This window comes from Aquila chrysaetos, chromosome 5, assembly GCF_900496995.4.
Source record: "Aquila chrysaetos chrysaetos chromosome 5, bAquChr1.4, whole genome shotgun sequence".
NCBI classification, from domain to species: domain Eukaryota; kingdom Metazoa; phylum Chordata; class Aves; order Accipitriformes; family Accipitridae; genus Aquila; species Aquila chrysaetos.
In genome coordinates, this window is record NC_044008.1 from 59,869,293 (window position 1) to 59,893,106 (window position 23,814).

General features: G+C 38.7%; 1 protein-coding gene across 2 annotated transcripts; it reads right to left on the minus strand.

The window, feature by feature from the left end:
- Nucleotides 1-1,167: 1,167 nt before the first annotated feature.
- On the minus strand, nt 1,168-23,803 carry AAGAB (alpha and gamma adaptin binding protein). Of its 2 annotated transcripts, none has more exons than XM_030015148.1 (10): nt 23,671-23,803; nt 15,887-16,077; nt 14,822-14,918; nt 13,944-14,033; nt 11,620-11,703; nt 6,775-6,857; nt 5,973-6,066; nt 5,026-5,130; nt 4,471-4,520; nt 1,168-3,948 (listed from the first exon to the last, which is right to left on the minus strand). In XM_030015148.1, exons 1-10 carry the CDS (start codon nt 23,744-23,746, stop codon nt 3,871-3,873), a joined length of 948 nt encoding a protein of 315 aa, XP_029871008.1. In that variant the 5' UTR covers nt 23,747-23,803; the 3' UTR covers nt 1,168-3,870. The 2 variants fall into 2 exon arrangements, 1 of the variants encoding a protein (XP_029871008.1); XR_003923518.1 differs by having other exon boundaries at nt 3,793-3,948; nt 4,959-5,130.
- Between the last annotated feature and the right edge of the window lie 11 nt (nt 23,804-23,814).

Below are 23,814 nucleotides of genomic sequence, written 5' to 3' on the forward strand. Positions count from 1 at the left end.
TGTTTGTAATAGGTAAGAGTCATAGCCAATTACTGAATGGGTTTCTCTAAGGCCACAAACTCTTAACTCACTTCTGCAAGTGCTCCTTTGGATTAGAAAGTGCCACTGTCTGGTGGAGAGATACAGAGAATTCAACTTCTCTCTGCATGTAGAGAACAGACTTTCCAACGGAGCAGCTGCTCTGCTGATTTTGGAGGAGGGAGGTTACTTTCAGAGCATAGAGATAAAAATCTCTCTGAAACGCGCTAAACCAGATCTAAGGCCACTGGGTTAAACCAACAGCAGTAGGCTGCAAACGACGGCGTGGGGAGAGATGGGCATTCTGCAAACCTTCCCTGGAGCGCAGCCCGTGCCATTGTGAGCGCAGGCTGCCCGCTCGCCGCATTGCTCCTCTGAGGCTCTTCGTTGATGACGGCACGTGTACTTGTGAGGTTAACAGCTGCCTCCAGCGTGGAGCAATAGGAAGACGGTATTTCAGTACGGTTTGATTTCTTCACTGCCTTTCACATGCTCCGTCTCTGTTCTTTGTTACATCCCTGCTCTGTTACTCTCTTGCCACCAGCTGCTCCTATGGCCCCCCAGGGAAACAAACTACTGGCACTCAAACAGGAAACGTGTAGACTGATAGAGCCTTGAAAGTTTAACTCACTACAGTGTGTTTTCGTGAGATTCAGCAATCGTTGTGCCGTGGCTAACACTGGAATTGCAATTTCTTCAGTTCTGTTTAGTTTAAAGGTCTTCCGCAGCCTTTGGAGTGCTTGCTGTGACCCTTTTTAGATGCTCTTCACTAATACAGATGCAATCACTTCCCTTTGAGCTTTCTTGCAAAGACCACGGCCAGAAACAGAGGCTTCCCATTTTCACTGAAGCATCATCACATTTTCCTTCAGAATTGTGTCTTAAAATTCATTCACTGTACATCTAGATGCTCTTGTGACCACCTTTACCTAGGAAAAGCCACTACATCTAGCCACAGTGCATTAACTTAACTGCGGAGCTGTTCCAGCACGGTTCTAGTTCAGCACTGGAGTACCAGTACCAGGGAAAGCTAACAACTTCAAAACTGTTACAAGGATTTAAAACCAAGATGGGAATTCTTTTGTTGTTGCTTAACAATGCTGTGGCATACAAAGAGAAACTAAGTGAAAGACACAACAACTTTCAGGCTTGCTTTTCCACCAATGCCCCTTTTATTCGTTTCTGTAACATCTATTTTGTAAAGAAATGCTGTAGCCAAAAACAAAGGGTTTTTTATTTTCAGAAAAAAAACCCCAACCCACAAAATGAAAAACAAGCTGCCAGCAAAGGAAACTTTGATTTAAAAATACAATACCTTTAAGGATCATTACAACTATTTCCTACTATCTCCTAGCCACACTTCCTACCTTGATGAATTGTGCTGTTTTAAAGCACAGACTGCATCTACAAACAAGACACATGTTTACAACAAAAACATGTTTGAAAGAGTTCTTCTTATGTTAGTAAGATCGGCACCAACGCATTATCTGTGCAAATGTTCTGCCAATCTTAGGCAGAAGCAATATGGGTATCTTCCCTGCGGATCAGTGGATATCAGGCCTACTACCTCCTACTGGACCAGGCTCCCTGTTCTTCGGATCAAATCACACTTGCCTGTCCTGTCAATCCTTGCTCTGCGCTTTCAAAGACTCATTCTTGTCACTGTCTATGCCAAGAGCTGTGAGTCTTTCCAGGATATATTTTCTCTCATACAAATCTCCTTCTCCTATTTGTAGCAGGCTGGAAAAGTGCGTTGCCCAACGTGTAATTCCGATTCCTGGGATAAGGCGTCATTTATGGGAATTTAGCTGCTGCCACTTTGTAAAAAGGCAGCAAAGAACCTGATTTTGATTTGTATAATTATATTAAATTTAAATAAACTGTCACATGTATATCATGTCTAAAGAATCAGTTTTATAAAGTATTCAAGTGCATTATTTTATTCACTGCCTTCAATTAATTTACTCTGCGCTTTTGGCATTTATCACTATTGCACAACAAATATGTAAAAAGGAAAAAAAAAGCCTTCAGCTACCCAGAAGCAAACATGGAAAACCATCCCCTACTTGGAAGGAACCACCTTCAGTTCTTTGTTACAGCTCTCTGTGCTGGGGAAAAAGAAGGAGAGAACAGGAGGAGATGGCAAAGTCACAGCAAGGCCCGGCAGCTGTTTTGTGTCGTTCGGTTTGCAAGAGGTGGCCCTGGTAGGTGTGTTTCCTTGAATGTCTGTACATGTATCCCTGTAAAAGGAACATTTTGTCCTAAAAATAGGTATTTTACTGTGGTGGAGCTACTGCTCAGTCTTTGTATGAGAAATGCTTTTCAAACAACTAACAAGGCTTCAGTTCTATTTCTTAAGAATTGAAAACGCTGCAGTTTTTACCCAGGAAATCATTTACAGCATTTCAAGAAGCCTATTATTTTACCTTTGCTTAATCTTTAAAGAGGCAGCAATGTATGTCAAGAACCACTGTGAAAGTGCTTTCAAAATTTAAAGCCGTCAAATAATTTATGGAAAGCCACTGTCTAAAGACTCACGAAATTTACTGACATGAAAAAACAGACATTGGAAAAGTTCATTTCAAAATTTCTAAATACAATTGCCTAACACGGCGTATTTGCAGATCGATAAGGAAATGCTCTTGGGGCAAATACATGCCGTTTCATAGAGTATGCCAGACAAGCACTAAGGAAGGCCCGATTCTTCAGCAGGGCATCTGTTGGCTACCTCTCTCCACTGAGCTGCTGACTGTGTCTGACAGTTGACTGCACTAGAAAAGGAGATAGGATAGCTTTTACCTTTTCTCCTCTCCCTCCATCACCAGACTGCGCCCTCCTTCTTGTCTTCCTAGTGCCTTGCACGTTTATACTCTCCAGTGAGTCTATGACTGTGCAGATGATGACGATATACTAAATCTAAGGACAAAGGAATTTTTTCTAACCCTTGATGCCATGAAGCTGCAATTTGAGACTTGTACTCTGGGGCCTTCTAATGAACATACAGGAGCGTTAAGTCTGTAATAAACGTGTCAGGTGGCAGCATGAGGTTTTTAAATCATAGGTTTTCTCTTTAGGTGTTCAGGACAGAATTCACCAGCAGAAGGTCTGTGCATTCTGCTAGGCCTTGGAGGCCAAGCATTGCAGAAGGTTTGGGCAGGGAACTTCAGCCCTGGAACAGCAGCAAAAATCTGTCTTGCATTTAATCCCAAATTTTATTTCTAATGGAAACCCAGGGAGTGTGGCACAACACCTGACTTTCCAGGGAAGGACCACATACTTACACATGCAAACAGAATTCAAAGCCTGTGGGCCATTTTTAATAGCTTTGGCACTCAGCAGGATTAACCTTGCAGCCTTGGCATAGCATCCCACAACAGGGCACAATTCAACAACTTTCTCTGCATGGCTCATATAAATCTGGTTTGTTTTAACTAGTAAGTCAGCTATAAAGCTACATAAAAACATCAAACAGGCCTACATCTAAAATGTTGAGTTTAGAATTAAGTAGTCACTTAATAACCACCAGCCATATGTAGAAAGATAACTGGTAGTAAATATGTTTATTTAAACTCAAAAGAGGAAACAATAAAAATGTTAATTTGAAAAATGTAAACTAATTATTATTTCCTCTAACTGCATGCGTCGCCTTCCAAAATTCTCTGAGAGAATAAATGGTCAGACAAAACCACTCTAACCATTAGGTGTGGTGGAATGTGTTACTTACTACAATGATATGGAGAATCCTTTAACCAAAGAAAGCAATTAAAGTTAAATGGGGCTTTTCGCAATAAACACTCATTGCAGGAAAAGACCACTCTTTCAGGATTGCTCTGTCGCTTACAGCTACAGAACTTAGTTTTCTTCATCTGAGGAGAGACCTTCAATTTCATCTCTGTCCCCTCCAATTGCCATCCAGAACGCTTTGGCCACCTAACAATGGAAAAAAAATATAGGAAAGGGAGAAAAATTCCCCTCAAATGACTGAAGATTTTGCATTTACCATCCAAAAAATAGAAACTGAGCAGTAGCTAAACCTAGCAACCATGTTTCTAGGTACAATGCTAATCCTCTCTGAAGTTAAGAAATTTCAACACAGAGACAGCAATTTAGAATTCACGGGAGGCATATGTGACAGAAAACTTGTGCCAATTAAGGCATCATTAAATTTTCCTTGAGATCAAGGCTTTTCCATTGACTTAAGTGCAAGCTGGCTTACACCCTCAGTGACTGCAGACTTCATTTCAGAAATTTTGAAAGGGGAAAGTTTTTTCTGGTGTTTCAAAATTCCACGTTTGTTATTCAGTTCTTGGAAGATACCAGCCAGTCTTCCCTAGGACCGTGCCATTTGTTCTTACTACTCTTAACATAGGAACCCTACAAGAGAAGTAACTACGGCTTAGAAAAGAAAACCCCATTTTTTTAAGAATTTCAATGCCAATTTCACAATCTCACCTTTTCCGCGTGTAGTTTTCTTTGTTCATGAGGCAACGTTGCAGCTTTATCTGTGGAAAAGAACATGACTTGGGTTGTCAACCTCAGGAGTGAGCAGGGAGAGAAATGCAGCTGTTTTTAGGGGACTACCAAGAAACTAGTTTAAGATCACAAAAACTGAATCTTATTTAGTAAGAGCAATTGCAATTCCCAAACACCAGAAAGCTGGTGCTTCTGAGCACACTGGATTTCATCTCAAACATTTGTAGCTTTAAACTGCAAGATTGGCACACAGTTGTAGAGCTAAAAAAAAAAAAAAGTCTTGTTATAGGTTTGTTTATAGAAAACTGTAGCATTAATTCACGGTGGACAAAATCAGTGTGATTGATAGCAGTATCTACTTCTTTCAAGAGCACTATCAAGGGGAAGGGCAAATTAATGAAAAGATCTGCTACTTATAAAGAACCTCAGACAGGAGAATAGGAATTTGTACTATATTCCCAACTCACACACTGGCTTTCATGCCTTTGAGTGATTAGAATAGGTGATACAGCTCAGTACGTCGCTCTCTGGTACCTTTCATTTCTTTCAGCTTTGAAAACAGCCTTTCAAAGTTCTCCAGGTCACCATCTCTCGTGGTTAGGCTGGCTAACTCCTGAATGTCCATATCTAACATGGGATCTGAAATAAATGCATATAGGTTGGTTTAAGGTAAATTATTCTGTTTTGTTAGCAGGTATGAAAGCCTTTCTGTTAAAAACTGTATTTCAACATCTGCAAATCCCATTTGAAAATTCTGCCCCTGCCCCCACCCCCCCCCCGCCCCCCCCAGGAAGGAAAGAAACATTTAATTTACTGATTGCTCATACAGACAACTCATGGCACCATTACAGTGGTAATTAATTTTGATACATTACATTGCAAGACTGTTTTTGAGTTCATCCAATACTTAAGGTTTCTTGCTTATTATAAAATGATCTGTCTAGCCACAGAGTAAATTAAAGAATAATAAGACTATGCTTAGACCACAACTAACAACACCCAACCTTAGAAGATCTCCACATACAACTTGTAAGAAAGTCCCATCTCCTGGAATGGTGCAATTATTTAAGGACCTATAGCTTAAAACACTTGAACCTCTTAGGACTGACCCAAGGGGAGTGTGCTTCATTCAGCTCTTGTGGGGTCAAACTGTAATGATTTTTCTCTGCAACCATAAAGCTTGGAACTTTATTCTTATAAAGATGTTTCTATATATACACAATATACACAACATGCGCATCAGGAAATTTCCAAAATCAGATAATGTTTCCAGTTGGTAGTACTGCCAGGGCTCTGTCCTCTCCAAACTTGGGCCCATTTTTTCAAGAAGAACACCTCAAGTTTAAACAATTGGCCTCTACTGGCTCTAGCAAGCACATTTATGCCATACTTTTCATTGAGAAGAAGCCAGTGGCTTTCTGGAACCATCTCAGCCAGGGGTGCCTGCTCCAACATATCTGCCAAGCAGAGAAAGAGCTTACCTACAATGTTGTCATTCTGTATGCTATTTGTGCTAGCTCCATCTTCTCTGTTGTCTAAATGGGATTCTTCTCTGTCTGCTGGTGATGGATTGGACTGTCAGGAAACAAACAGATATTAGAGTATCCAATAATGTGTTTAAAAAGCATCATCAGCAAATCAGGTGCTTCCTCTTTTGACTTCAAAAACTTAACTCTTTATCATAAACTTACTTACTGCAAAACCTGTACCACATGTATTATGAAAAGCCACTTTTGCAACACTGTAAATAGGTACTACATGAAGGTTTTCTACGATAGGTTTGTTGCTGTTTTTTAAATAATGCTATCCTGTGATAGTTTTTGCACAAAATACTGCTTTTGGATATTCATGAAAAACAACATCTTGAACGGAGCTTTTAATAATCTTTGCTTGGCTCCAGAGGTTTGTATGGGGTAAAGCATTTACACAGTGCTGAAGTCAGTGTGATCAACACCCGACAGCTTTCCACACTGAGCACACAATCAGACATCTCCAGGTAAAATGATGAGTTCTGAGGCAATGTCCTGAAAAACTGCAAGCTTACAGCCATGAGGTGACAGCTCCTAGGAACAACTGTCTCAGGAGGACTTGTAAGAAAAATGCACAGAGTTTTTCAGACTTCACAAATGTTTCCTTTAAAATACATTCCAACAGGCTGTGAAGCATCCCTTGAGAAACAAGGAAAAAAAAAAGCAAGCCACCACCCCACCAAGTGTGACAACAGGAAAGAGCAACACGAGAAACAGTATGAGCAAAGAACAAGAAATAGGAATTACTGTTTACTTCTGTATCTTGGTTCTCTTCTGACCCAATGCTACAGTTCGCACCTGCTAATGTACTGAGAAGACCAAAGCCCTGGGTCCTGTCTAAAAAGAAAACAGCCGTTAGTTTGACAGAAGATGCAGTATTATTACAAATAGTTGTAACTGACCAGGTGGGATAGAGAATATTTCAGGGAAGACAGACAGCACCCTGTAAAACTGTGTCAGTGCACTTGAAAATATATTTTAAGCAGAAATTTTTCATATCCTTTAAACTTTTTTTAAACTATATTAACAACATTTCCTGCTAAATATTACCAACAGGGAATAGATATAGACTAGAATAGAATAAGCCACAAGAGATGCAAGCTCTTCTTTCTTCTTAATTGAAGTCACTGCTCTGTTAGGATTTGGTCTGGCAAATGTCTTCTGATTCCAAACAAGGCAGTTTTCAAAATATGGAAGCAGCATTTACTATTACTGACATTCAGTGGACCAGGTTTCACTGACCATGGGAAGCAGCACTGAGTTTGTGGTTAGATACAGGAAATGCAACAATGCCTTTGCTTACACACATATTGTCTAAATAGGTTGAGTGCTACAGTAATGGTAAAGGCAATTTTAAAACATCCAATTCAGAATTCATGGAAGGACCCAGCCATCAAATCCAATGTTTCTTCACACTGCAAGGTGCTCTGGGCTTTCCACATCTGCTAACCTACTATGTATTTCAGTAGTATTTTAAAATCCAACCTAAAAAAAGCGCTAATTCAAACCTGAAACTAAACAATAATCTAAGATAATAGATGCAGTACAGTATTTTTAAATTAAACTATTTAAAAAATACAAATATATGCATAATAGGTGATACTATGTGGTGGTTTTTTTCTAAGCCATGTTTTCAGCTGGCCTTGCATTAAGTAGTACATATTTGCAGTTACACAAGGGACTCAGGAGATTTTTCTGAAAATCTTAGTATTTTGGTCAACTAAAAAAGAAATAACATTAGGTTATTGTACTGCAAATAGCCAGGAAACAGTGACTTGTGCCAGAAGAAAGATTAATATTACTTTTTAAAAAAAAGTGTTCTAAATTATTACACTAATGACTAAGCTCTAGACTCAAATGTTGAGATGATGTAATTTTTATGCACTATCCAAATTTACTTGCTATTTATACAAAATTTCATTTTGAAGAGTTGAATGTGTAACTAAAACCATCAGCTATCTAGAAAACATGTAAACATGTTTCCATTAGGGGATTACTAAGACCATTTCCTGTTTAATAATCTTCACTATGTACTTAGGCTAATGTGTGTCCTGTCCCAGTCCTCTTCTCCCCTTGTGCTCCCCCCCCAGCCCTGAGCAGGTATGTGTTTCAACTGGCTGTTCTATACAGTTTTACTGCTTTAACAGATCACTCGCCAAAGGTTTGGGAAGAAGAAGTGAATCAGTCTAGCCAAATGAATTGCCTTAAAAATGTTCAGTTGCAAGATATGTGAAAGCCTGTGAAGCCCACCAGCTAAATTAACAGGCAATTGAGTGATAAAAGATTGGCACTTGCAACCCAAAACAAAGTAGCTTCCCCAAGTTTCAGCAGGCTGAGCAAAGTCAGTCTTTTGGGAAACTGTAAAGATGGACATTTAGCCAATTTCTGAGTCATCTGAAGCTAGATTGGACATTGCAGTCCAGAATGTATTTGAGAGAGAACATTCCCACATTGGCAGAGGGGTGGATGAAGTGATCTAATCATGTACCTCTTTCATATCTATGATTAGAGTTCATCCTGTACAGAAAAATGACAGTGGCTCCATCCCCACCACCACCACATACACATAACCTCAGCCAGCGTAATTACAAAATGTTGTCACACTTACAAAGAACTGAAATCTACAGCAGGGATCTCTGAAAAGCAGCTATTTGTTTCTGGCTCCGTGGTTAGGGAGGTGGCAGACAAAACACTTGGTTGCAGGCACACCCTTGAAAAAAACCTTCCTATAAACTCTTTTTATTGGATGTAAAAGTTATTTCAATTTCTGGGTGCAATTCAGGAAGTGGGTGATGCCTTACACAATGTTCTTACAGCATCAAAGACAAAAATTATCTCACTCAACTTACTGTAATAGTTGGTGGCTCCATTATGATGGATTCTATATAGTTTCACAGGTGTCACTCATCAATAGTTGCAGAGCTGTAGTAGACTGTACTCTGAGCATGGCTTCGAGATTTATATATGCTCATTTTGTAACAAAATGTTTTCCACTGTCTTTATCTACTATTCCTCCATAGTCTGTCTCTAGCTGACATGTGGTGATCCTGAATTCCATACAAAATTGGAATTAAAAAGTCAAAATACACGATTTGTTTAAATAACTAAGTTTAAATAGTCCCCCTAAATCAGGTTAATTTTTTGTAAAGAGAGCCAGGCTCATTACTGGCCCCACCCTAGGTAACCCACTTCAGCTGGAGTCACTAAAGCACCCATTTAAGCAGGAAAGCAGCCAAGTAGCCTTTTTTGGAGGGTAGTAAGTTGTTTCTCTTCTTGCCAACTGGGTCAACTAGCTTTGCTCTTGAAGGGACAGATAAGGACAACAGCAGTGCACTACCCTTTGGGGGACATGGGGGGGAAATGTTAGTTGAAGTACTACTCATGCTTTTCTGCAGAAGGGAAAGAAAACCACCTCAGTATCAGATTGAAGAGAGCTCTGATGCTTGGAGAACCAACAACTTTATGCCAACTACAAAACAAATTGCCCTCTGGAGACTCTGGGGTAAGACTGCCTGTTTTTCTTTTAGTAGAGACAATACTGTTTTATTTACTCACAAAGCATGTGGTATTACTCAATATAAAAATGTTTATAATTCAACTATGTTATATTTAATATATATTTTTATGAATTGGTGTGAAAATGAATGTATTTAATGGCTAGAGAAAAAAATCAAAAGGTCAACAATCTTAATAGGTGTATGAAAAAAACTACTTCACAACTTAAGAAGAATTGTGTTTGGGTTTAAGATAAAACACCTGAAGATAATATGGGTTTAATGCTTGCACTTGAAAAAAGGCATTCCTGCTCTGTGTGTAAACTTAAAATTATCATACAAAGAGATAGCTGAAGTAAGGCAATGCTGTAACACTGGCTTTTTGGATGGCTACACTTAACAGTGCTATAAGCATTTACTACTACACAAGTACCTTATACTCTATGAAAAATCTTCACATGAAGTATGACTGTGGTTTCTAAATGGCCAGCAGTTATAGGTAATTCAGTAGAAAAGCTAAAGTTTGATTTACATGGCAGCCAGTTTCCAGGATCAGGAGGAAGTTGAAAACAAAAGATACGTTACAGGTTGTAAAAAGTTTTATTTTAAGTAAAACAAGCTCAACAATTTCCCTTTGAAGGCATAGTCAGGCTATAACAACTTCCAAATATAGTTCTCTTCCTGAGGAGTTTGTAGTAATGTGCATCAATGCTGTGTGGTTTCTGTACTGTGGAGATAGAAAATCTGGATTTTCAAGGAGTCTGACCTTTACAGAACACACTAATGATGCATAGGAATTTCCCCCATGAAGAACTGAACATGTGACTAAGTTCTGTTCTGTAATGTGGCATATGTCAAATGCAGGAAATAAGCTGCTAAGAAAAGTGGTTTAGCACTAGTGAGATAACTTTACACCATCTCAAATGGCTACGTATTTCTCTACAATGGTTGCATTAAGTTAGAACCCACCTTAACCTCATTCTGATGTGGCATGAGAAATACTCAAAAGGCTACATTAAGAAAAAGAAAAATACTATTGGTTTAGTAGTTCTCATCTTAGTTCTACCGAGTCCCAGTAACCATTTTGCAGTTACAGGAATTAGCAGAAGCCTCTCAGCACCTGAAGTCATTACAAAGTTAAAAGATGTAGGAAGGAAGAAGCTGCAACAGTGGAAAATTGTACATCAGGGAGCAGATAGACACTGGAAGGTTGCTAGTGGGATGAGACTTTGTGAAACAAGAAATGTAAGGCCAAGCACTCCACAAGAGTTTAATCTTCCTACATTTCCTGCAACAGCTTGTGTTATTAGAAAGGTAATTAAAGGTTTTCAAGTAAACGGAAGTATCTACACTTGCAATAACTCTGGGCTAGCCACAGCATTTCCTTTTCTAATGAGCCTAATCCTAAAGTGATTCACAGTGATCCAAAATTGTGGCTCTACCTGATAATCAATTATCTGCAGGAAATTATGTGGGGTTGACTGTTTTTTGTACTGTTTTCAAAAAATTCTGTGGTTTCCATGTACTCAAGTGGGGTTTTCTGTAGGAAAGGCAGTCCTTCTTGCAATGCACTTAGTATGTCCTTCAACAGACATTTGAAATCACTTTTTGCCAAATCTCATCTCCACGCTTGCTACCCTCATTCCTGTTTCAAAAAACTATAACAAATTTGGAACTTAACACTTAATTCTTCTACACTAAACCATGCATCAATTTTTAGACCAAGCTGATAATGACTAGCTATTTGCTACAGTTTGGTGGAACAAGCTTTCATTTTTCATTGAAATTTGAAGAGTTAGTGGAATATTTAACTCAAGTTATTGGTAGCAACCAAGCCAAAGTACAGAAGGAACAGGAACAGATGCTGAAACCGGAATAAATCTCACCCATTGCCTGTAAGTTTCTCTGTGCATCAAGGGATAATGAAAGCAATACCTGAAAGCCTACTATTCCATGTAAAAGGTTGAAGAGTGCTTTAGTTCTCTGTATACTGATGCACTGGCAGTAGCACTGTAGCTGCTCAGTTTAAACTTTTGCTGAAAATACTAAGCCTGCTAAGCCTTACATTCTCCAGAATTCATATAAGAGGAACCTGTGTTACATACCGCTCTTCATGACTACGTTGGACCACACATTGGCGTTCAAGGCTTGTACAATTCGTTTCACTCCAGTGGACTCCGGAAAATCGTCTAAAGCAAAAGACAAAGGCATTGCACTCCTAACAATTAGACCAAAACCCATTACATGCCTGAAAGTAAGGAGGTGTGTGAATGCCTGTCCTATCTTATAGCAATGGATATAAATGACTACTGTTGTTAGGAAACACAGATTTCTTGCCTTTGATTCAAGGGAGGCCAAACAAATCTCAATTAATGCCTCAATTCTTGGCCTAGGCTTCCAGGTACTATGAACTGTGAGCTCTGAGCCTTTTGTAGAGATATCTAAGTTCTGAGTGGGGTTTAAGTATTTAGCATGAGGCCTACATTGCTAAATAACGTACAGGTAAATTTAATAGTAATAGACAATTTTTAAGTTGTTGTTAAAAGCCAGGCATCATTTAGAATGCTGTATGGCATAAAAATAGATGCTAGAATTACTTTTTCTTCCTTTACTTTCTAAAGAACTTCAGACAACTGTTTAAAAAAGGTGTGATGCTTGCTTAAAGTAAAAACAATCATCGTAAAGCTATCTCCACAGCATCTAACTCCAAATGTTCCAGCAATCCTGTGAATTACAGTAACTTGAAAGACTAGGGAAAGCATTATTCGGACTTCAACTTATTTACTGAATAGATCTGACACCACTTTGTATAACGTCAGTTTTCCCATTTCCTCAGTTTAGTCAGCTTCCCATTTTTGTGCATTTTGTGCTCACAAAGCAATGGCGGGGGGGGGAAACCTTTGGATACAAAAATGTGATTGCTTAAAAAAAAAAAATCAGACTTTTTTAGGATGACTCAGGGACAGGTGCAGTAATTGAAACTGCCTTCAAAAATTAATTTAAAGCTGTCTGTGACCCCTTAGATCAAATATTTTGCTATGACACTGCTGTTTGATTTTGTATCAGAGTCATTATCAAGAGTCTCAGTTTAGAGTTCTTGTCCTTACTGCACAAACAACTGACTGACAGTGTAGTCATAGCAAGAGTTCCAGTTCATTTGTGATGAGCTGCCAGAAATGTCATAATTTTTAAACAGATATTGGCCCAGTATGTTTACTGCATCCATTTTATCTTTTGTAAGTAATTCATACAGTGTATTTAAGGGGTAAATGTTACTTACTCACTGGAATACATTTCCTCCTCATGAGTCACAGTGAATCAACTACCATATTAAAAATCCAGGAAAGACCATGTATCTTAATACTACGAAGATTAACATCCTGAGTTGTTGTTATTCCCATTACTTATATTATTTAAATAGCAAATAACTTGCTCTTTACAACAATTATTCAATAGAAAAAACCCAAAAAACTTGACTTAATGTTACTAGTATTTCCTTTTAAAGCACTTCATAAGAAAACTTTAGTCTAAGGGGTACCAACTTCCAATTTGTCTTGTTTCTATAAATCAGAAATATGTGTATTCATCCCTCCCTGACTAACAAAGTGCCAAAAAGAAATTCATCTTTAAAAACATTGGGGGGAGGGGGTGGTTCTTAGCTACTCAAGATACAATTTTAATCCAGGCCTTTAAAGGGGGTGGGGAGGGAGGAACTTGAGTTCTAGCTTAGAAGACCTTTAGACTAAATTATTTTTGGTGACAGCTGTATACTTGGTGAACCTGAAATAGAGCAAATGTTAGTGACTAATTCCACTCAAGCCTGGAAATGGAGTCAGTTAGCTCATTTTAGCTCTATAGAGGTAAGATGTAAACACTTTTTTTGTCACTGAAATGAGGAGATAAGGCTGTCAGGAAGTGCATAGTCACTTTTCAAGAGTGGAACATCACACTTCTGACTCTGCTTCATGGGTTTTATCATGTTATAAATGTATGGTGAGCCAGTGATTTTGAAACTGGTTTATTTCCTGTGTAACAGTGCATGCTATTCTAAAATGTTTTAAAAAAACAAAGAATGTTCCTGCCCTTCTGCATTTCTCTAGTTCTTGTTTTTTAGATTTATTTCCAAAGTGGAATATAAATGCTTCTAATCTATCAATACAGTCTTAGGATTAGTGCCAGAAAAAGGAGCAGATATTTTTATGTAGGTGCTACATAAACAGCAGCTGTATTTGGGAAGAGACAAATGGAATTTCTTGGAGGAAGTAACCACCTCCTCCTGACCTTTTATAGCTGAGACTAAGCCTCACCAACTGAGAGCATTCCATGCTGTAATCATGTAGCACATAAAGTTATGCCCCTTGCAATTGTTTAGAAGATATTTTGGTGTGCTTTTTCATTCTAAAAATTAAAACAGAAGTAGCAGTCCTACCATCGTCATCAGGCAGTTCCTCAGGGCTAAGTTCTACCAGTTCAAAGCCATGTTTGATGCACCATTCTTGAGCTTTCTGTCTGTTAACACCTAAAGTTGGGAAACAAAAATGCATACTAAACATAGATATTTGAGACCAATACCAGCAGTTTGATCTTTAGCTACGCTTTATTCCCTCAAATTTGTTTGCTTATTCTGGACTATATGGGGGCAAAGTATATAGTAGCTGGGGTGGGTCCTCCATTCACTTTGGATTTGATTCCAAAAACTCCAGAGTTAAACAAACTCCTCCGAATTGTTTTTTTTTTTAAATACCATAAAATCAAATGGCTTTCCAGTGGGTACTCAAAAGTAATTTTAAGTGAAGTGCCACAGTGAATGAAGACTTCTATTAACTCTAGGTTTGAATCTGAATGAAGTTACAGGGACGTGTGTGTACCTTACAGCTTGCTGTTGTATTGCATATACTAATCTAGAACTAAAGCAAACATGCATATTTAATGTCCAAATGGTCAAAAAAATACTTTCCACTGTAGTTAAGCAACCAACAATCATTGTCATTCTTCACCTGAGAGGATCATGCACATTGAGTAATATGAATGCCTTTTTAGTTACCTTACAGGGCATGCTGGTATACTAGGAATGGGATACACAGAGCTCATTTGAACCAAGCTTGTAAAATTCTGATTCGGTTTTAACCACAACTAGCTTAAGACTTCTGTTCCTGGCCGCAAGAGTAACCTGACTCTTCTCAGTCAAATCTCAAGCCCGGTCTCACGCAGGTATTTTGAAACAATTGTGTTGATTTAACTAGAAAATAAATCATTATGCAAGCTCAATAACTCTAAGTCAGTTTGGAACTTCTTTGGGTTTCATACCATTTTCAGATACTCTATTACAAACCAGGATCATGACTTCTGGTAACCACTCTTCTGTCAGAGGAAGCCATTCAGAGACACTGTCAAGTCCAGATTTCTAAAGGTGAAAAAAAAAAAAAGTTCTTTGGAATATATCCTCAAATACTTTAGTTTTTAAACTAGTTTAAAATCATTAGTAGTATTAAAACAAAAGGAATGAAGTAAGGAAATATGCTAGGCTGCGTATCAAGTATGTTTAAGCTACTTCTGCTCTCATCAAAGAAGTTGACTTATACACAACTTCCTTCTGATTCTTGACTTACCTTACAGATGAGTTAATCCTACTGCCTTGGGCCTCCCTTTCATGTTTAATATTAATTATGCAATCCTAGTGTAGATTAGCAAAGATTTTTATTTAAGGCTAATCATGAGTATTTCATTTTAAGCATATCTCAGGTTTAATGTGCAGTTACTCCGTCTGCTACACTAAAGTGGATGTTATGAGAGCTGGTGGACTACTCCCATTGCTCTAGTTTATTCTGAGACAGCCCTGAGATGTCTGGTTAAAGGTATCTTTGCAGAATGTGTGGTATGTACCCTTTCCCATCTGTGGTGAAAAACAGTTCCTTATTTAGAATATTTTTTTTTTGTCTCAGAATCTTTCTGGCTTTTGCTAAAGCACTGTTTTCACTGCTGCCATCTTAGAAACAATTTTGGGTAAAATGATTGATAGCACTGCATCTTATGTTTAGCTCCCTCAGTCTTGGCTATCCTAAAGCAGCCTTTCTGAACTAGCATAAGCTAGGAGTAAAGTTGGAGGTGGTGGGCTGGAGGAGGATTTGCCTAACTTAGTGACATATTTGCATCCTGAAAACCTCTCTTGCAGCTAGAGTATAATAGTAAAAGGGAAGGAAACTGCTTCCATTGTTAGCAGGCATAATTTAACATTGATCTACTGACAATTAATGGAACAGCCTAAAAGGAATGGATGGCACAAGATGAAGAGAATATAATTTGTGGTTATCACTGTGATAAGGCAACTATATCATACAGATAAAGCACTGTAATGAGGCAGAAATGTCTTACTATTGTGCTGTCGAAGTACACAACAAATGCTTGCACGGATTCAGCAATATCTCCAGTAACAAGAAATGTGTTTGGTACTACACAGAGGTGAATATCTGCAGAATAATATTTATTATCTATTGTCCAGGGGTAAAAATTCACTCTTCCACTTGTAGTTGCACCCACAGTAAGGTCATCTTTTCCTGTGATACCTGCATAAAAGAAAATGAGACAGATGATAAAACCAGCATCAAGAAAATAATTTGCCTAGAGAAACTTGGTACAATGCCAATACAGAGCCATCTTTACTTACTATAATAAAACAGTATATATTTAAGATCTTTAAAAATTCAAACTCAATTTGTTACTCTCTCCTAAAGTTTATTATTTAGCTTTCAAAAGAATTTTGTTTCAAAAGAGTTTATTTTCTAGCTTTCAAAATAAAATATGGTACAGAAGCTCTTCAGAAAGCAAGCCTTTCTTCCTGGAAATGTCTTTTAAAGTGTTAGCCTCAAACTCAGTACCTGTAAGCAGGATGTATGGAGAGAATACCTAGACTTTATTACAGCAGAAACAAACCTTGCATGTTCATTCAGATGTAAAAAGTGTTTGACTGTGACCAAAACCTGAAGGTAAGTAATGAGAAAATAAACCAAGTTACTACAATTCAGTTGTAATTCCCATTAAATTCCATGTAGGAGTTCGACAATTAAAATCCAAGGCAGTGCTTTGATAATGTAATTTTAAAGACTGCCCTTCGTGTGCTGGTAGCAACCTTCACAGGGCATACTCTCATAGCATGACAGCCACCTGGTGGAGTTGAATTACAGTTAGTAGCGGAGCATCCCATCTATATACCTCACTGGAAAGGGCAGGGTATCTTGTTCAAGCCGAACAAATTTAAGGACACTTTAAAACACAGGTCAATTATCTATAAAATTGACTGAGTCATCTAGAATTGCCTTGGACATCAGAAGAGTTAAAATACAGAAGAAATAAGGTATGTGTGTTTTCAAAGATCTTAAGGGTCCTATTTTAAAAGTATTGAGACACAACTCCTGGAGATGCTAGAACAGGCTGTTCCCCAAATAGTCTGGACATGAATTTGAAATTATGTGTATCTTATCAACAAAAAGGCAGGAAAAACTCATTGCGAAGGTTGCCATAGAAAGGTTCAATGATTTTTGCAACTAACTGCAAAGTCTGAGAAATGTAACTGGTGAATGAGCATGGTGTACAAGGCAGCACAGAGGAGAGCTCTAAACCAGAAGGATTATTTGAAGCAGTGAGGAGGAGGACACAGGGAATCTGAGGGAGAAATTTGACCTCAGAAACAGAAACCTGGGAGGGAATCTCCTGTATGGGTTTCCTAAAAAAAAAACAAAAAACAAACAAAAAACAAACAAACAAACAAAAAAAAAACCAAACTACATGTTTTTTCCAGGTTAAGGAAGTTTGACTTCTTAATTTGGATGGCAATAGTTTTCAGAGTAATTGGTCTTCAGTCAGAAGCTATTCTGTGATAACACTATCCATGTCACCTTGGGGCTGAGGGATGATGATACTGAGTCAATACCAAACAAACCTTGATTCTGAACTTTTTATTCTTAGAGCTCTAACTTGTTCATATAAATGTGGAAGAGGCTACCAATACAGCTAACCAAAATCATTAATCGTGAAAGAGATCCATTCTTTCACAGCTTTTTTTATCACTCTTAAGCAGTACAGACCAGTTCCAGTGGCACATAGAAGCTGTTTTTCCATGCTTATCTCATAAAAACTTGTATGCGTGGATCTCTGCTTGCCCTGCAACGATTCATAGTAATGCTGCAGTCACTTTGCAACAGGTATCTCTATCCTATTTGCATTAGCTGATATTACACTCTCCTGATATGAAGCAAACGCCTATGTACCCATCTTCCAGGGAAACATAAAAATAGCTTTTCAGTTTTAAACCCAAGCTTTTCAATTTAGGCTACACAAATATATCAAGTCTATTCTTCCTCAAAAAAAACCCCAAGTAATTAGTGAAACAGATCATCAAATGACAGTATGTCACTTTACAAAATCTATAATGTACGTATTCTATTATAATAAAGGCATTTTGGCAGATGACTTTTTTCTGCTATAAAACAGGTGCTATAAAAATGACTAGTTAAGTGCTATATGTGGTATAATTTAGTTGGTATCTTTGGTAAACGGGACTATATTTAATATGGGCCAATTGCTACTAGACTAGGAGTTTCTTTTAAATGGATATTTGGGCCAACGGAGGTAGCTTTCACTCTGCTTGGATATAATGTGACAAAATTCCAGCAACTGGGAGAGGAAACAGGTTAGGCAGGCAATGTCACTGTGCATGTCCAAAACAGTGATGCTTTTTCTTTCCAGAATTATCTGTTGCCTAGCTTTTCAAATGCAGCTGTAATCTTAATTTTCTGCCCTGGAAACCAGATGTTGTTTGGAAGCTTTGAATGCTACATAAAATATGCTGTAGATTTCCCTTCACTAGTGTTTTGACAGTTAAAAATAACTAAAAAATCAGTTCTAAGCTAGCAGAATTGTAAGTCAATGCCACAAGAAGCTAAGAATAAAGGAGGCCATAAAAATCATTGAAACCCAGAAAATCAGCAATAAGACTTAGAAAGCCAAAGGGAGGAAAACAGGGTGAGGAAAGGAAGTCAGTTCAAAAGTCACTTCAGTGAAGTTAGCCACCCTAGCAAGAAAACAAAAGGGAAGAACTTCTTATAAAAGATTTTCAAAAGCTGATATGAAAGAACTTTCACATTTGCTTTGTAAGTGATTTTTTTTTTTTCCCTTACAAAAGAGTTCATGGACAAATTTAGGCCTCAAAGCACTGCTACAAGAATGAGGACGTGTCCCATTTCCTATTACATGCTACTTGTTCCTGTATTTTAAGCAGTCTTCTTTCATCCCATTGTGCTTCTGATTACCCAGCATTCATCCACAGAGATTTTGCCAATCCCCTGTGAAATTTCTCTCCCAGTAAAAATGGATGTTGCACGCAACTCAAAGGACTGCAGGAACTTTCTGAAAGGATTCAGACTTGCTATGTCTCAGCCTGCATGTAGGGTTGTAACAAATTACTGCAAAACAGCCTGATTGCTCATAGCAGGAAACAAAATGCAGTTTGGATATCTACTGAATAGTTCTCTTCCACAGGAGTCACTTAGACCACCAATTAGGTTTTGGCCTTTAAACAAGCAGATGCTACAAAAAAATATACACTGCAACTCAAATTGAGCTGTCAAGGATATATTCCATGTTGGAACTAGTTTTAAGGATTACATTTGTTACCTCCAGATTCCAGGAATTTCTTACCATGACAGCCTATATTTTAATGAAAAAAGTAAATTTTGCTGAATAGTTTCGTATCTAATTTTAGAGAATATTCATCAGAATAAACGCCATTAAGTTTTATTTGGATACGGAATAAACTTCTAGAAAACTAATACAGCAAAAGGAGGTGGCTTGTCAAACTTATCTCTAGTGAGTTACTCATTTTTAATTTTAGACTCCCTAGCCATTGAAAGTGTCTGTGGTTTGCCATCCAAAGAGCCTGGAAAACCAACTGAGTCACTCTGACCACAACAGTAGGCAAGCCTACTGGGCTGACTTAATTAGCTTGCCTTTTCACAGAGCAGAAGTGGCTTGTTTGGATGACAGGAATGCAAACAGACTCCAAATGCATCACCATTAAAGACTACTAAAAACATGCATGGAAAAGTTCATGCCACAGAAGAACATTGTTTAGTAGCATTCAAAAACATGATTTAGAGTTCAAGGTCCTCTAAGAAATACTGCAACTACTAATGCTGGACACTTATTTTACTGAAATAGCTTTTACAATCTTACCAATAACTGCTGAATACTAATTAAGACAATGTATTTCAGTGCCCCACACTTCTGTGTAAAAGCACTTTGGAGCAACAGAAGCTTCTTAATCTACAGTGAATTATTTGAGGCTAGGGACCAAACAGACCATTTCTAAGCCAACTGCAGTATCATCCTCAGGTCATTACCTTCTGCATACGTGGGCAGTATTCACCTATGTGACCGCCAAACCCTTGTACTAATGCCCACCTATGCTAATATCACCACATTTGTTGGACATGGACAATTCCCTTCCTCCTGTTTATCCCAGTTCATGACTCCCTTTGCCTGCTTTCTATCAGAAAACCATTTAAGAACAGAACAGCAACTGACACATGAGATCAGTTCATGGCTCGCTCAATCCAGTAACTGAGAGTGACTGGTATCACATGGCTCAATGAAATTCCAAACTTCTGTGGAATCTGTCCACAGGAAAAGGTTTTTTTACTTCCAGGCAGTCAGTAGCTTATGTTTTTCAGCAAATTCATTAGTTGTGTCCTTTCTTTACTCAGAAGTCTATAACTTTTAATAAATTGGACAAAATTCTGACCAATACTTTTGGAAATTAATTTCAGTTATCTATTTACATAAATGTTTGCTCATTTTACTGATTTGGACTTGTTGACTTTTAATTTCATGAGCCTGCATACAGACAAGGTAAATTAAACAATGGTTCAGAAGACAAGGAAGAGGACACGAAATTGTAAAACCTAACATCCATTCCCTTTCTGCAATACAGAGGCTTAGTAAGTATTCTGTAAGTGCAAGGCAGCAAATACTTTTTCAAAAGGAGAACTGGAGACCAGAAATAACTTTCTGAAAAGAGCTGAATAATAATCAAAGAACAAGATATAGATCTCTTGCTGCTTGCAGCAGTGTTCTCAGCTGTCTAATACCTAACTGATATTTAAGCACTTCTACTGCAGAGTGTGTTTAATAGTAATGGTTTTTTTTCAGAGTCATTACAACTCCTCTTTGCAGGTTTTTTTTTTTCCCAAAGGGATTAAGGTATTGATCACTCTTCCTAGTGTTTTTCAAATTGAATACAAGCTGTAAGAACATAATTCAGTCTTCTGCAATGCCCTGAATAATCCCCAAGTCCTCTTAGTTGGTAGGTGCACCAAGTAGTTCTCACATTCTGGGCCTTGAGAGCCACCTGGTGGAATACACCATAAAAAATACTCCTGCAAATTACACAAGGAGTAAAAAGAACTCAAATATGCTGGGCGGAGGAGGGGAGGGGTAAACAGTCAAAAAAAAGAAAAAACTAAAAAAAAATCATATCAGACAGTATCTGTCTGTTGGCCAGCATTTTAAAAAACTAAATCTTATTTGCCATTTTAATTTAAGAGAAGAGCCAATCCTATTCTGTGCATTTTAAATAGCTTTATTTTGCCACAGTATCTAATGAAATAAAGCATTCAGGGTATCCCACAGAAACTTGAAAAAATAAAAATATATCTAGCAAATGTACCATAATATTCTTCTCATCCTCAAGCCATTTCCTACTTAACAGGATGAAAACGCTGGAAAAAGCCTTGTAATTAGCCTGGAAAGTTCTGGCAGGCAGCAGGAGAAATAGGTTCTAGTACACCTCCTAACACCAAATGCTGTAAGCGGCTTCTTTCTACTTATAAAACAGGTTTGCCTACAAAGAGCATGTACAAGGAAATCTAGCAACACAGCGGCAAAAGCAGTGATAATAGCAATAAGGGCTTTGTTTCATGTTTCTGTTATAGACTCAAAACCCAACTGCTCTATGGATCCTACCAACTTACACAATATTTAATAGCACATTGTTACCATACATATTGTATCTCAGACACTGTAGTGCCTCAGAGGTGTCAATATAATGCTCTTGTTCTCACCATTGAGCTAAACCACTATCAAATAATGCCTTTAATCTGGTGTGATGCTTTCATGCTGTAAAAGCTCAAGTTCTGAGAATTGCACCAGCATTTTGTTTCAACCCACAAAACCCTTCAGCCCAGCCTACTGTAGCCAGCCACTAGCTGCCTTGTCCTTATTGGTACAACCTTGAATGTTTTACAATGTTTGTTCTGCTTATGCTTCTGCATCTGATGTACTTTCACTTGTTATACAAAGCAGGAATTTAAAATTCTCATGGTATTTATTTTAGTAAATGATCATGTTTCTTTCAGGAAGATTTTAATGTCTTTTCTGAAGCAAGCCAATCAGAGGATACAGAGCCTATAAGACTCCAGTTTTGATACTGGAAAACAGTGGAAGCCTAGACATTTCAAAGTGAGTACTATTTAAAAAAAAGACAAACAAAACATGAAGTAAAGTTTTAAGACTTTCTCAGATTAAACAGCATTTCTATGAAGCCTTTTGCTCACCTTCCTTTCTTGTTTAATTTCACTATGAAAAATATTCAAGGTTCCTGTAGATTTCCTTTGATTAATTCCTTTTAATTTGCTTATATCTTCCTCAAAAATAAGCAACAACCAATAATAATATTCTTTGGTATGGAATCTTTAAATAATTCAATATCAACCCAGCTGCTTTGACAGAGTAGCCTTTGATGGCAGACCTTGTGCTGTTGTTCTTGCTTCAAAATGTGGTTTAATGACATGGAGTGAGCCAGTCCCTGGGGGCAGCCCTCTGCTTTATGAGGTCCTAAGTAAGATCTTGCTAAGAGAGAGATGAAAACAAATCCAGGGAAGGGGGTGGGGGTGTTGATAAGTTATACATTTTAGTGTGCACATCAAACTGTTCGTGACAGTTCCCTGAAAAGCAAGGTTGTACTAACAAGTTGTAATGGCAAAACCAACAAGATCTAAACAGCTTCTTCCTGGAATCCCCCTGATTTTAGAATTACTAAAAATTCCACCAAAGTTTTCTCTACTATCAGGTCTCACTCTCATGCTCCCTTTTCTAAGCCACAAAAAGGGGAACTGTGTTCCAAAAAAACAACTTCCTACAGAATGAATTCTATGTATTTGATATGAAGTAAGTATAATCTACAATTCTGACAACTGTAGAAAGGAAGAACCTTTTAGTTTTCCCTTTTTTGTGCTTCTGCACCGAGACAACTAATCGTCTAATGTGTGAAAGCAAGCTTAAGTAAAGCAAGAGCTTAGACCCACCAGGAATTTCAGAAGTTCTACCATTCTTAAGGTCCAAGATAGTCTGTTCACTTCATAAATGGAAAGAAGAAACCAGAGGGACAGCATTTACTCTGCTTTTGTTTTCCCCTTGCCTACACTCCTGAGCTGCTCTGGTATCCCCCCTCTTGTTCTAGGGGCTATCTGGGCCACTGACATGTCCCAGTGAAACAAGATCATTTTTTGTACTCTGTGTGAATGACCAGAATGGCGAGCAGCGAATCTTATGGTCTCATGAATCTGTTCTTCATTTGTTGTTGAACAAAGTATTATTTTTTTATTCAGTCTCAAGGCAATTCTCAAATTATTTTGTCCAGGTATAACTTATGACAGCTTATTCACACGTAAGATACGGCAAGTGGCCAGTGGGTAACAAAGCATTTTAGGATGTGAGGCTTCCTTTCTTTCCTGTGGGTTGTGGTGGTGAATATTGCCTGCTCGTCAGTGTCAGCGAGTACAAAACCCAATCGGTGGCTCTATACCGACTCTCTAAAATAGCTTATTTCCCTAAAGCAGTAAAGGAGGCCCCTGATGCCCTCCTCAAGGCCAGGTGGTTAAACGCCACAGGCCCGGGGGCAGGCAGGGAGCCGGCTGGCCGCCCTGGCAGGGCCCGGCCGCTCTGGGGACGGTGCGTGAGGGGAGGACAGCCACGCCTCGGGACTCCCCCTGAGGGCCCGGGCTGGGGGTGAGGAGCTGCCAGGCCGAGGCCTGCAGCTGCGGGCAGGCCGGGGCTCCGCGGCTGCGTCCGTCCGGGCCCCGCAGCGCGCCGCGGCGACGACTCACGTTTGACGAGTTCTTCGGCCGCGAAGCCGGCGGCGCAGCTGGTCACCAGCGCGAAGGGCCCCGCCGCCGCCGCCATGGCGCCCGCCGCCGCGCCCCTTCCGGCCCCGCCGCTACCACCCGGCTGCGGGGGGGGGGGGGGGGGGG